The sequence below is a fragment of the Culex quinquefasciatus genome, chromosome 2, assembly GCF_015732765.1.
Source record: "Culex quinquefasciatus strain JHB chromosome 2, VPISU_Cqui_1.0_pri_paternal, whole genome shotgun sequence".
Classification (NCBI taxonomy): domain Eukaryota; kingdom Metazoa; phylum Arthropoda; class Insecta; order Diptera; family Culicidae; genus Culex; species Culex quinquefasciatus.
Genome location: NC_051862.1, coordinates 224279337 through 224291665, shown reverse-complemented (window position 1 = coordinate 224291665; position 12329 = coordinate 224279337). Strand labels below are relative to the sequence as shown.

General features: G+C 44.7%; 1 protein-coding gene across 3 annotated transcripts in view; it reads left to right on the top strand.

Annotated features, from left to right (window-relative positions):
• Positions 1 to 10403, top strand: part of LOC6047484 — a 94205-nt gene extending 83802 nt beyond the window's left edge. For all 3 annotated transcript variants that reach the window (XM_038252657.1, XM_038252658.1, XM_038252659.1), the window contains one exon: positions 4092 to 10403. In XM_038252657.1, the coding sequence (XP_038108585.1) occupies positions 4122 to 9092 (4971 nt within the window). In that variant the 5' untranslated portion in view covers positions 4092 to 4121 and the 3' untranslated portion in view covers positions 9093 to 10403. The remainder of the gene's footprint in view (positions 1 to 4091) is intronic.
• The last annotated feature ends 1926 nt before the right edge of the window (positions 10404 to 12329 follow it).

Genomic DNA, 12329 nt, shown 5'->3' with positions numbered 1-12329 from the left:
GCACGGAAAAACATTCAAAATGGCGACATCTGAAATTTGACTTTTTAACTTTGTATGGCGATTTGTATGGAAACTATGAGGGCACTAAATGTGGGGAATAGGGCACTAAATAGCACTAAATGAGCACTAAATTTTACCACTGAAAAACATTCTAAATGGCGACATCTGAAATTTGACTTTTGAACTTTGTATGGCGATTTGTATGGAAACTATGAGGGCACTAAATGTGGGGTATAGGGCACTAAATAGCACTAAATGAGCACTAAATTTTAGCACTGCAAAACATTCAAAATTGCGACATCTGAAATCTTACTTTTGAACTTTGTATGGCGATTTGTATGGAAACTATGAGGGCACCAAATGTGGGGAATAGGGCACTAAATAGCACTAAATGAGCACTAAATTTTAGCACTGAAAAAAATTCAAAATGGCGACATCTGAAATCTTACTTTTGAACTTTGTATGGCGATTTGTATGGAAACTATGAAAGCACTAAATATGGGGAATAGGGCACTAAATAGCACTAAATGAGCACTAAATATTAGCACGGAAAAACATTCAAAATGGCGACATCTGAAATTTGACTTTTGAACTTTGTATGGCGATTTGTATGGAAAATATGAGGGCACTAAATGTGGGGTATAGGGCACTAAATAGTACTAAATGAGCACTAAATTTTAGCACTGAAAAACATTCAAAATGGCGACATCTGAAGTATGACTTTTGAACTTTGTATGGCGATTTGTATGGAAAATATGAGGGCACTAAATGTGGGGTAAAAAAAAAGCAAAGTAATCCACTTTAACGACCCCCGGGTCTTTTGTGGTCTCTGTTGCAAGTTTCTGCTCATTTCTAGGCGTCCGAAGGTTATGTGTGGTGAGTCACTCAAAACCTCTTTTACGCAAATGGACCGACGTTTTACTTCCCCATCCGATAGAAGGCGTGGTCAGGCAAATCTCGTCTCGAAAAATGCCACCGGGTCCGACTGGGATTGAACCCAGGCCATACTGGGATTCAGAGGCTACCACGCTAACCACTAAACCACCGGACCCGACAAATGTGGGGTATAGGGCACTAAATAGCACTAAATGAGCACTAAATTTTAGCACTGAAAAACATTCAAAATGGCGACATCTGAAACCTTACTTTTGAACTTTGTATGGCGATTTGTATGGAAACTATGAGGGCACTAAATGTGGGGAATAGGGCACTAAATAGCACTAAATGAGCACTAAATTTTAGCACTGAAAAACATTCAAAATGGCGACATGTGTCATCTGGCTTGTATTTCAAATTTTTGTATGGCGATTTGTATGGAAACTATAAGGGCACTAAATGTGGGGTATAGGGCACTAAATAGCACTAAATGAGCACTAAATTTTAGCACAAAGAAAATTCAAAATGGCGACATGTGTCATCTGGCTTGTATTTCAAATTTTGTATGGCAATTTGTATGGAAACTATAAGGGCACTAAATGTGGGGTATAGGGCACTAAATAGCACTAAATGAGCACTAAATTCTAGCACAAAAAAAAAGTTCAAAATGGCGACATGTGTCATCTGGCTTGTATTTCAAATTTTTGTATGGCGATTTGTATGGAAACTATGAGGGCACTAAATATGGGGTATAGGGCACTAAATAGCACTAAATGAGCACTAAATTTTAGCACAAAGAAAATTCAAAATGGCGACATGTGTCATCTGGCTTGTATTTCAAATTTTGTATGGCAATTTGTATGGAAACTATAAGGGCACTAAATGTGGGGTATAGGGCACTAAATAGCACTAAATGAGCACTAAATTTTAGCAAAAAGAAAATTCAAAATGGCGACATGTGTCATCTGGCTTGTATAGACCTTCTATGTTTAGGCGGGGCCGAACAATGCCCAGCGACCTCGGAATTGGACCGCAAGGAGCTCTGTCATAGGGACGTGGCGTTACATCGTGCTGCCACCTGGTTTTTTTAAGCGCAAGAGTGTAAAAGTGCTGAGTCATCGTCTAAAAATAGACGGCGTCCTATCTCGCCCAGCAAAATTAGGTCGATAAAGTAGTCGGTTTCGATGAGCAAAAGTGGAAAACGTGGTCTAAAAATAGCGACGCCATCTCCCTATTCTGAAACGGGTCGTTGGAAGCAGCGCGAGGGCTATCACCACCTAATACCCGGGACTGAGATAAGTTGTATCAGCATTCGGCATATACAAAGTCTGATACAAACTATACTTTCCCATAATATCGCTACCGGTTAGCGGGTATTGGATTGGACCACACACACACACACACCTTAGGAAGGCGACCTATGGAATGTTAACATTAACCTAAACATGTTAACATTAGTTGAGTAAAAAACTGCCACTGAATCCGCTTTGTAAATGCCGGCCCCGATACTCTTCACGGGTGTTCCCCTCAGGAACTGGGAAAGATTTACTTTTTTACTTTTTATGTCAGTTTTATTTTCCCACATGTTTTTCAGACCTGTGCTATATATTTTCATGTTTTCAATATGTCAAAAACTGTTAAATTTTGACTGAAAATGGAAAAATTAATTTAGCAATATACTTACTTTAATAAGTTAACACACGTTTGTTTTAAGTTTTGTCCATGATAATTTAAAGATGTTAATGAGATTTGGGGACAAATACTATGTTAAGAATCTTAAGAATGTTGTTAATGATGTTGAAGAAAATTCAGGTAATGAAATGTAAAAACAAGGGCCCAATCATATTTCTCATGGTCAATCTTATCAAATTTTTTGCATGGTTAAATCAGTTGAACAAATTTTAATTTAGTTTCCTGCTTTACTGTTCTTTTCGGTAAATAATTAATTTTTAATAAACCTATTATTGTAAATCTTCAGATTACAAATTTTCAATTATAAGTGGTTAAAATTAGCAGAGAAATTTTAAAAATATATATTTTTTTTTATATTCTGAAACAAAATTGTTTTGGGACACAGATCTTGGAGTTGACCTTCGTAAAAATACCATTTTACCAATATTTCGATTATAGATCATAATTCAAAGTGGTTCTAAAGACGTGGCTCAGAGACTCTTTCGCATCACTATGAATTCGTTGAACCACTTTTGAGATATTCTGAGCATGAACGTGTCCTGTAAAATTTCCACTTGATTTTTTTAAATTGTTGAGCCGTGTTATAGATGAAATGCAATTTAATAATAATGTTTTTTGTTGTTTTGGAAAAATGGATGACTTGCACCATCAAAAATTCGTTCAACCATTTTGAGATGCTTCTATCCAACTTCTTTCCGCCCATCGCAGCATACCCCGCACAAATACTGACCATTCCCAACAAAATCGCGCCAACCTCGTGCGAGACAGCCTTGCGAATCAGATCTTGCGGCGAATGCCAATGCTCGACCAGCATAAAAAAAAAACGGTTATTTGGTGGATCCCCGCACACTTTATGAAAAACCCAAAAGAAAAAAAAACATCCTTCCAAAGCCAGAGCAGCATAAACTGAGAGAGAGAGAGAGCGCGCTCAAACCGAGAGAAGAGCGAGCGCGGTTCATTCAGTTTTCATTCATCGACGAGTGCGACGGCCTGCTGCGCTGCAAGGCAAAGATGCAATTTCCAACCCGTCCCTTACAACCGGTACAGTTATCTCGGTTGAAGGTGAGAGGGAGGGGTGGGAGGAAAATCGCGGGTTGCTATGATGCGTACACAGGTGCAACGACACGCCGCTGCCGCGAGAAAGGCAGAATGAAAAGTCGTTGACTACACTGCGATGTGCGTCGTCGTCGTCGTCGTCGTAATGTTACGAAATATTTTTAATGCTTATTTTGGTGCAATTTCGCGCAAAATGTGTGTGCGCTGAGATATTTATGCGTTAATTTTAGACTGATGAAGGCGCGGGGTGAAGCGTACTGTTGAATGAAATGCTCATGTTTTGCGCGAGCACCGGTGACTTATGAATGGAGCTAAGTGGCTTAGCTGGTACAACGACGGTCCCTTTTTTGCGATGGGATTAGGGTGGGGAAGATAAATGACGGGTTATTTTTGGGCTGGACGCACTGAATGTGGAGACGCAGAGTTTGCTCGTTTCAATAAAATCTAACTAGTTTCCTTTGTTTTAGATCACACGTGATGGACTAAAAGCCTAAAGGATGGACTTTTTAAAGGCGGTTCAGAATGGTCACTACGAGGCGGTGCGGTCGGCGCTGGCCCGGATCGACATCGATTACCAGGACGAGAAGGGTGCCAACAGTGCGCTGCACGTGGCCGTCGGTTCCAAGCGCAACAAGACCAAGCTGATCGAGCTGCTGATCGGTGCTGGAGCGGATTGCGATCTGAAGAACCGGGATGGGCTGACGGCGTCCGAGTTGGCGCTGGAAGCGGGATCACGCAGCGTGGCGGAATTTATGGTCCGGAAGGAGTTTGAAGGCGTTCCGGACGATCGAGCGGTGTATCGACTCGTGAGGAGAGGATGCGTGGAGCTGTTGAAGATCTACTTGGAGAAGAGGGCGTTCGACATTCACACCAAGATGAAACTGATCGGTAGGGTCGTGGATGAGTTGAGGGTGAAGGGAGTCGGGTTCGGCGAGCAGATGAAGGTGTTTCTGGAGTATCAGCTGGTGGAGTACAGCTACCGTTACGGAGCAAAGAGGAAAACTGTGGACAGTGCTGGCGCTGGTGGTGATCAAGAGGCTGAACGAAGAGTGGCGTTGATCGTGAGCTATACCAAATATTTGAAGGAGAACTACGACGAGGACGATTTGAACGATCTGGATGATCGGTTCGTACTGAGGCTGAGAATGATTTGCGAGTGTTGCTACTTCTTGGAGGACATTGAGCGAAGAAGGGAACGAAAGCTGTACGATCACATCCCACTCGCCGAGATAACTTACTTGATCGGAGTGTTTCTGGCGATCTTGGAGAAGCACGTCGGCTTTGAGATTTACAAGTTGGTTATTAATAAAAATATGATTATGTCATATTTGGGGGCGGTGAGCGAGGAGTTGCGAGTGGCAACGCACGGCAAAGACGATGATGGAAGGCGACACTTTCAATGGACGCTGCAGCTGTTTGTCGATCTCATCGGGTGCATCCGCGAGGAGCGTCTTTTGCGATATGTTGCACGGAGAAAGCGCTTCAACGGAAAACTACGGTGGATTGCGACGCTGGACGAGACGCAACTGACCGCGGCGGATCATGAGGCGTTGCAGGTGGAAATTCGACGCAAAGAATTCCAAGAGGGCGTTGTCACGCTGGACGAATTTGTGCAATGTCTAAAGAGTAGCGAACGATGGACAATCGCGGCTCTTTGGCACCGGCAACATCCGAAGCTCCGCCTCCCGAAGCGACAGGTGCAGTTTGTTTCGGGACGGCACGAGCTCGCCAAAATCCGATCGCGCACCACCGAAGAGCTAAGTAAAAATAAAACCAAACTCTTGGAGCGGGAGATGAACTCGCGCGAATTTCAGTCTCTTGGCAGCACAGTAGGCCGGCGAAATCGCGCCATCTTCGGCCGGATACGGAAGAGCTTCGACGCGATCAAGCAAATGTACACCGTTAAAAAGATCGCCTACTACGTCGAGAATGCGATCGTCATCGATATGGACGACCTCGCCAATGAAACGCTGTGCGTGCTGTCAATCAAGCGAGTTCTTCACCTTATCGGCGAATCAATCAAAGCAAGCGAACAGCAACCGAAAGCTTTCGTCCGAATGCTGGAAAACGTGCTCGACCACGTACTCTCGTCCGTTGAATCCACCCACAAGAACAAAGACGTTCGTGACTTTTTCTCCCAAAAATACTCCCTCGCGAAATATTTCATCAGCAAATCCCTCGACATGGCTCAGTACAAGCTGATGCAGGACAGTCTCCGCTCGGTGTACCGGTTCTTCCTGTACGTCATCAACATCCAGCTGATCGAGGCTTACAAAACGTTCCTCGGAACGGCCTACCGGTTGCGCAACCTGTCCCAAATCAAGTCCTACGCCAAGTACATCGGCGATCACAACTTGCACACGCTCAGCCACATCAAGTTCGAGCACGTGTTCTACAACGAAGACGAAACGGCCGGGATCATCCACGAGCTGAAGAAGATGTACTCCGGCATGTCCAACGAGCTCAAGCTGCTTTCCTTCATCGAGAAAAACATCCACTTCCGCTTCTACCACATGCAGTACCACCAAACGAGAATCCGAGTCACGCTCAGCAACTTCTCCATCGTGTACCGCGCTCTCCGCTCCAATCCCTGCTTCACCAGCATCCGCAAGCTGCTGCACTCGTACCTCCACCAGAGTTACCAAAAGTACGACATTTCCAAGTCAATCTCCATCTCGGACTCCACCCTAGCCCTCAAGGAACTCCTCCGGCCGTACAGCAGCATCGGCGAGAGCGACGAAACCCTGATGGTGGTAAAGCACCTCGAGCAGCTCCAGGAGCTGATGGATCCGGACCGGCTGTTCGGCATCAACCCGGTACGCTGTCGGAGTCGACTGTCGGAAGCCGGCAAGTATCACCACTTTACGCGCAAGATCCTCAAAGAGATGGACCTGCAACTGGGCGAAGAGGACTTTGGCCAGCTGCACGAGAAGCTACGGCGAACGTACTACGAGAACATCTTCCTGCTGCAGAATCGCTACAAGGTTATGCAGGAGTTCTTCCGGCAGCGGGGCATTCCGGTGGATCCAAAGGTGCTGGCAAACTACCGGGAACGGGACGAGGAACTGCTGCAGGAGCTGTTCGACGCGAAGGTGAACGATGTGATTGGGATTCTGGAAAAGTTCGAGTGCTCTAGTGTCGACGGGCTGATGGAATCGCTGGGCGAGTTGCCGGCGTTTGTACAGATCGCGCTGGAATTTGGTCTGCTGGAACTGCTGGAGATTCTGGTGTCGGTGAATGGCATTGGGAATAACTTTGGTGCACTGCGGGGGTGTGCTCCGGTGCTGAGTGGACGGAATCTTAGGGGTTATCTGACGGAGGACTCGCTGGTGTTGGATCTGTTGGTGTTTAACTCGAACGCCACGGTATTTCTGAACGCGCTGGTGTTTTCAAACGCTGGATTTAAGCTGTACGGAGGGGGTGGAGTTCACGTGCAGGACGCACCACTGGAGACGATCTGCTTCGAGGATCGGTTTAAGGAGCGCTGGAAGTGGTTCGAGATGCAGGAGATTCTGTACGAGTCCGTGCGGAAGGGAGATTTGGGGCTGCTGCGGGAGAACGTCGGCAACGGGTCGGATCTGCGCGGGAAGCGGTTCGGGCCGCTGGTGCTGAAGGAGCTGTGCCATTACAGTTTGATCGATTGTGCCATTGCGGGGAGGTTTCGCGACATGATTGCGATGCTGAACAGGGATTACGACGAGGTCGGTGAGGAGAGGAAGCGACTGCTGGAGTACTTGCTGAGGAGGACGGTCAAGTCGCACTTTTTGGTGGGGCAGTACTGCAAGCTGAGTTCGGAGGATCGCAAGATGTTGGTGCTGTACTTGTGTACGTTTCTCGGGGACGTGGACGTGTTTCTAGAGAATCTAAAGCGATACAACGCGTGGGACGATCTGCACCTGTTTGTCAACTCGGAGAATCATGGTTTTGTTACGACGGTCATCGAGAGGCTGAACGGGTTCGACTTCAATCGCTGCGATTCCAGTGGACTGACAATTCTACACAAGGTGGTCAATTCTGGAAATCTGCAAGCCGTCAGTGCATTGTGTCAGATTAAGGGAGTTGATCTCAACGCTGTAAGTAGCTTGAAGTACTCGGCGTTGAACCTGGCCTGCAGACTGAACTTGGTAGATATCGCGAGGGTGCTCGTCAAAGCTGAAGCCGACATCAACGTGATGAGTGAGGACGAAAAGTTGCCAGTATTTTGGATGATCCAGTATCAGAACTCGGAGGAGATTGCAAGCTTAGCGATTGACTCGAGCACCGAGTTGACGGCGTTCTCCAGCGAACTGTGCCTGCTTCACAAAGCGATCGAGTTTGACAATCTGGACGTGGTGCGGTACCTGATAGAAGACCAGAAGGTCGACCCAACCCGAATCTATTCCAACTGTAACAATGTGATCCACGCGGCAGCGTGTTACAATCGAAGTCAGATCTTGCGGTACCTGCTGACGCTTCCGGGCGTTCGCAAGCTGGTCAACAACACGAATCTGGTGAAGAACACCCCGCTGAACATTGCCTGTAAGGAGGGCTTCCTCACGATCGCAAAGATGCTGCTGAAGCACGGAGTCTGCACGGACACCTGCGGAGAGTACGGACTGAACGCGTTGGCCTTTGCCATGTACACGAACAGCTTCAAGCTGATGAAGTTGCTGTTCAAGCACGATGCCAAGATCAGCCTGCCCTTGAGTTCGGACTTTCAACCGCTGAACATGGCCATCTTGAACCGAAACATCCCGATGCTAAAGTATCTACTCCGACGCAGTGAAGTCGACCCCAACTCGGCCCCGCTGTGCTTCATCAACGCGGTCTACTCGCGCTGTCGGGAGATTGTCCGGATTTTGGCGGCTGCCGGGGCACGTCACGTCAACTACAAGGACGAGTTCTGCCAGACGGCGCTTCATCTCTGCGTCGAACGAAACGAACTCGACATTGCCCGCGAGTTGATCCGCTGTGGCGCCGATGTTAACGCAAAGAACCGCTCCGGAACGACCCCACTGCATCTATCCGTTACGCTTGGTAACATCCGGTTCGTGCAGCTCCTGCTGGACAGCAAGTGCTCGGTAGACGAGCTGAACTACCACGGCGAGACGGCTCTCATCAAGTCGGTCGTGTGCAATAACCTAGATATAGTGAAAATGTTGCTCAACAACGGGGCCAGCGTGGAACGGCTCCGGAACAGCGAACCCCCGGTGCTGCTCTACCTGGTCCAGGAAAACTCGGAGGAAATCCTCGACTACCTGCTCCAGCACTACCGGTTCAACCCGAACGAGCAGGACGCGTACGGCAACTCGCTGCTGTACGTCGCCACCCAGCACAACCACATCAACATCGTGAAGCTGCTGGTGGAAAAGTACGGCGCCAAGACCAATCCGGTCAACAACAAGAAGCTGACCCCGTTGATGATTGCCCGCGTGCGCGAGTACAAGGAGATCTTTAGCTTTCTGGAGGCACGCGTGGCGGAAGAGTAGGCGGTACGTGTGTGTCTGGTTAGAAAATTGTTTTGCTCTCTGTTGCTGTGTTCGTTTGGGCAACCTTGAATTCATCCTCGGTTGTCTAAACGGAAACAGCAAATGTTAATTAGCACTATTTATTAAAATGTTTTGTTCCCATCCCCGTCCCCAACCATATTACTATTTATTATTATTGATAAAAAGTACACACAATTTTAATGTGCCATATTTGTAAGAAAAAGATGTTTTAGCGCCACATTGTTTGTTTTTTTTTTTAACTTCCCTTTTTATTTTAAATTTGTAAGAAAAACGACGTCATCATAGATGATACCATAAATAATGCTAGTACTTAAGAAAGCCCCCCTCCCACTTAAGCCATAAGAGAATAGTTGTGATTTGGTGTAACTTTAAAAACAATCATCTTGTACAGATTCGTTCTAAGCACCCACTGTAAATAGTTACTTAAGCGTCTGAGCAGAAACGAATCGATTTGTCTTAGACATTCCAGCAACAAAACAACAGTTCAACCAGCAAAATTCTACAGTGTCGTCTAACTAAGTTTAACCATTTTCACCACCAGCAAAAGCAAAAATAAATATCTCAAAGCTCTTTAGACAAGGCAAATCGGTTCCGTTCCACACCCTAGCAAAAATCTATTCAAAAATACATGTAATAAAACAAAGAAAAGTGTACAAGTTTTGTCATTCGTCACCACTAAGCAAGTGATAAAGAGAGAGAGCCACACACTGCTGTAAAGCATAAATGCAATTTCACGTAGGTTTAAGGGGTTAGAAATATCTGTCTCACCGTGTTTAAGATTTCCCGATAGATGTTAGAACATCCACCCAACAAAAATACTCAACCGGTGGAGGAACGCGTGTGCCAATTGAAAAAGTTGAACTTTTTATCAGTCCCAGATTTCCATTGTGCCAAACTTTATTTTCACCTTTTTGTTTTGTTTTTGTTAAGTTCAGGTGCTGCAATAATCACTCGCGTCACGTGTGCTATAAAATATGGATTACTTAAATGAAGAACAAATAAATAAATTACGTTCAAAACATGTGTACCTTTTCTAATTTTTAGTTGAGCTATTTTTTTGTGTAAAATAAACAAACAAATACAACCCATTAAAGTAAAGGTAGCATTTTTAATGAAAATATACTGAATAAAATAATCAAACAGTACCGTTACATCACAGCCCCCAATCAAAATCAATGCAAATTTTCTTTGTAGAAAATATGGAAATTTGGCATCCAATTTGAAATGTCTCCTGAACGTTTTTTTTTCCTGTACAAATGGTACAAATAAAGTGTAATTTTTGCGAAAAAACTGCTTGTTTAATCAGTAGAAAATTGAGAAACTTACAGGTACATCACATCGCTCCCTTTTCTTTGATGCTACCCTGATGCTAACTTGAGCGACAAATTATGCTTAACATTGATGTCGAAAAAGAGCTCTTTGACTAGAAAGACTTGAGCAAATTCACTTTTCGGCCTTCTTGACAGAAAGTACCTTACTAAGTAAGTCTTGAAAGTTCGTTGCAAGGTGGTCATAGTTGAACCACGGTAAAATGTTGTCCTGATGTGTTTTTGCGTTAAAATAGGAAATAGTGATCAAATAATATCATATTATGATTTTCAAGCGTGTTTTTACCGTTGTACATAATAATCAAAACGACCCTATTTTATGGAGACGCATGGTACTCGACGTAGGCTTGAACGACGACTGCTGTGAAATATTTCCAGCCTGAAATGTTACAAAAGTTGTGTGCAAGCTTGGACGCAAGTTGGCTGGCTGAAATGCATTCAAATGGCATGGGGTGGAGACGTATGGTTGTTCAAAATTGTGATTTAATTTGAATACTCTAGAGTTTTTTTTAAAGGGTCCTATAAACTATTGTCTTTTATATGTTTATAGGACCAATTAAAAAAACTGTAGATATTAGGGTGGGTACGTTTTTCAAAAAGTTCTCGGATCAAGTTTTAGTATGATTCCCCTTGTAGGGCATGCCCATAGGGACTTTCATGCCAAATATCAGCTCATTTGGTTGTAAACTGGCTGCGCGCATCAGGGTTAAAGTTTACATGGGAATTACTATGGGAAATTGGAACTTTTTGTTCAAACGCTCCTACAGGTCTGGGAAAATCGCGCGCCAACTTCTGGTATGGTCAGGCTTATGGGGAATGGTCTGGAGAACACTTTTCCCGAAGAGAGCATATGGATTCGTTGTCCCTAGACCTGGCGCATCGGCAAACAATCCGATGTCTCCGGAATCAACGGTTTTTCCTCAAAAAGCATCAAATTTTCCTTAGCATGCTATGAAAGCTTGATGAACACCGCGACGCCATACATCAGGCAGCTACCACGTGGTTGAAATATTTGCAAAAAATACAAATTTGCTATGCAAAGATTCTGAATTCGACTAAATAATATCAGGATCGCTCGAAATGATCATTTTCTAGTTAAAAGAAGGTTTGCTATTGAATATTCCAGCCGTTTCTCACCCACGTGGTAGCTGCCTGACGTATGGCGTCGCGATGTGCATCAAGCTTTCATAGCATGCTAAGGAAAATTTTATGCTTTTTGAGGGAAAACCGTTGATTCCGGAGACATCGGATTGTTTGCCGATGCGCCAGGTCTAGGGACAACGAATCCATATCTCTTCGGGAAAAGTGTTCTCCAGACCATTCCCATAAGCCTGACCATACCAGAAGTTGGCGCGCGATTTTCCCAGACCTGTAGGAGCGTTTGAACAAAAGTTCCAATTTCCCATAGTAATTCCCATGTAAACTTTAACCCTGATGCGCGCAGCCAGTTTACAACCAAATGAGCTGATATTTGGCATGAAAGTCCCTATGGGCATGCCCTACAAGGGGAACCATACTAAAACTTGATCCGAGAACTTTTTGAAAAACGTACCCACCCTAGTAGATATGTTTTTCATCATCGAAAGCACATCGAAATTTATCATGTTACCTTTGATTAAAAATATAAATTGTGTATAAATTTTCCACAAAAAATCAACCAAAATTGGTTGTCACCAAAAAAAACTGCCCAATTGAAAAAATGGAAAAAAATGGAGTTTGGAAAATGAGAATGAACGCAATAAATGTCCCAACTGCCAAGGCTTCACTTGAAAGTCCGGAACGTGACTTGATTTTAAAGCTCACTCTCTGGACAACAAAAACACGAGTTCACATTGCAGCAGTAAATCAACGTCGAGTAATAACTGTCCAACTTTGTTTGCCGAGAGCG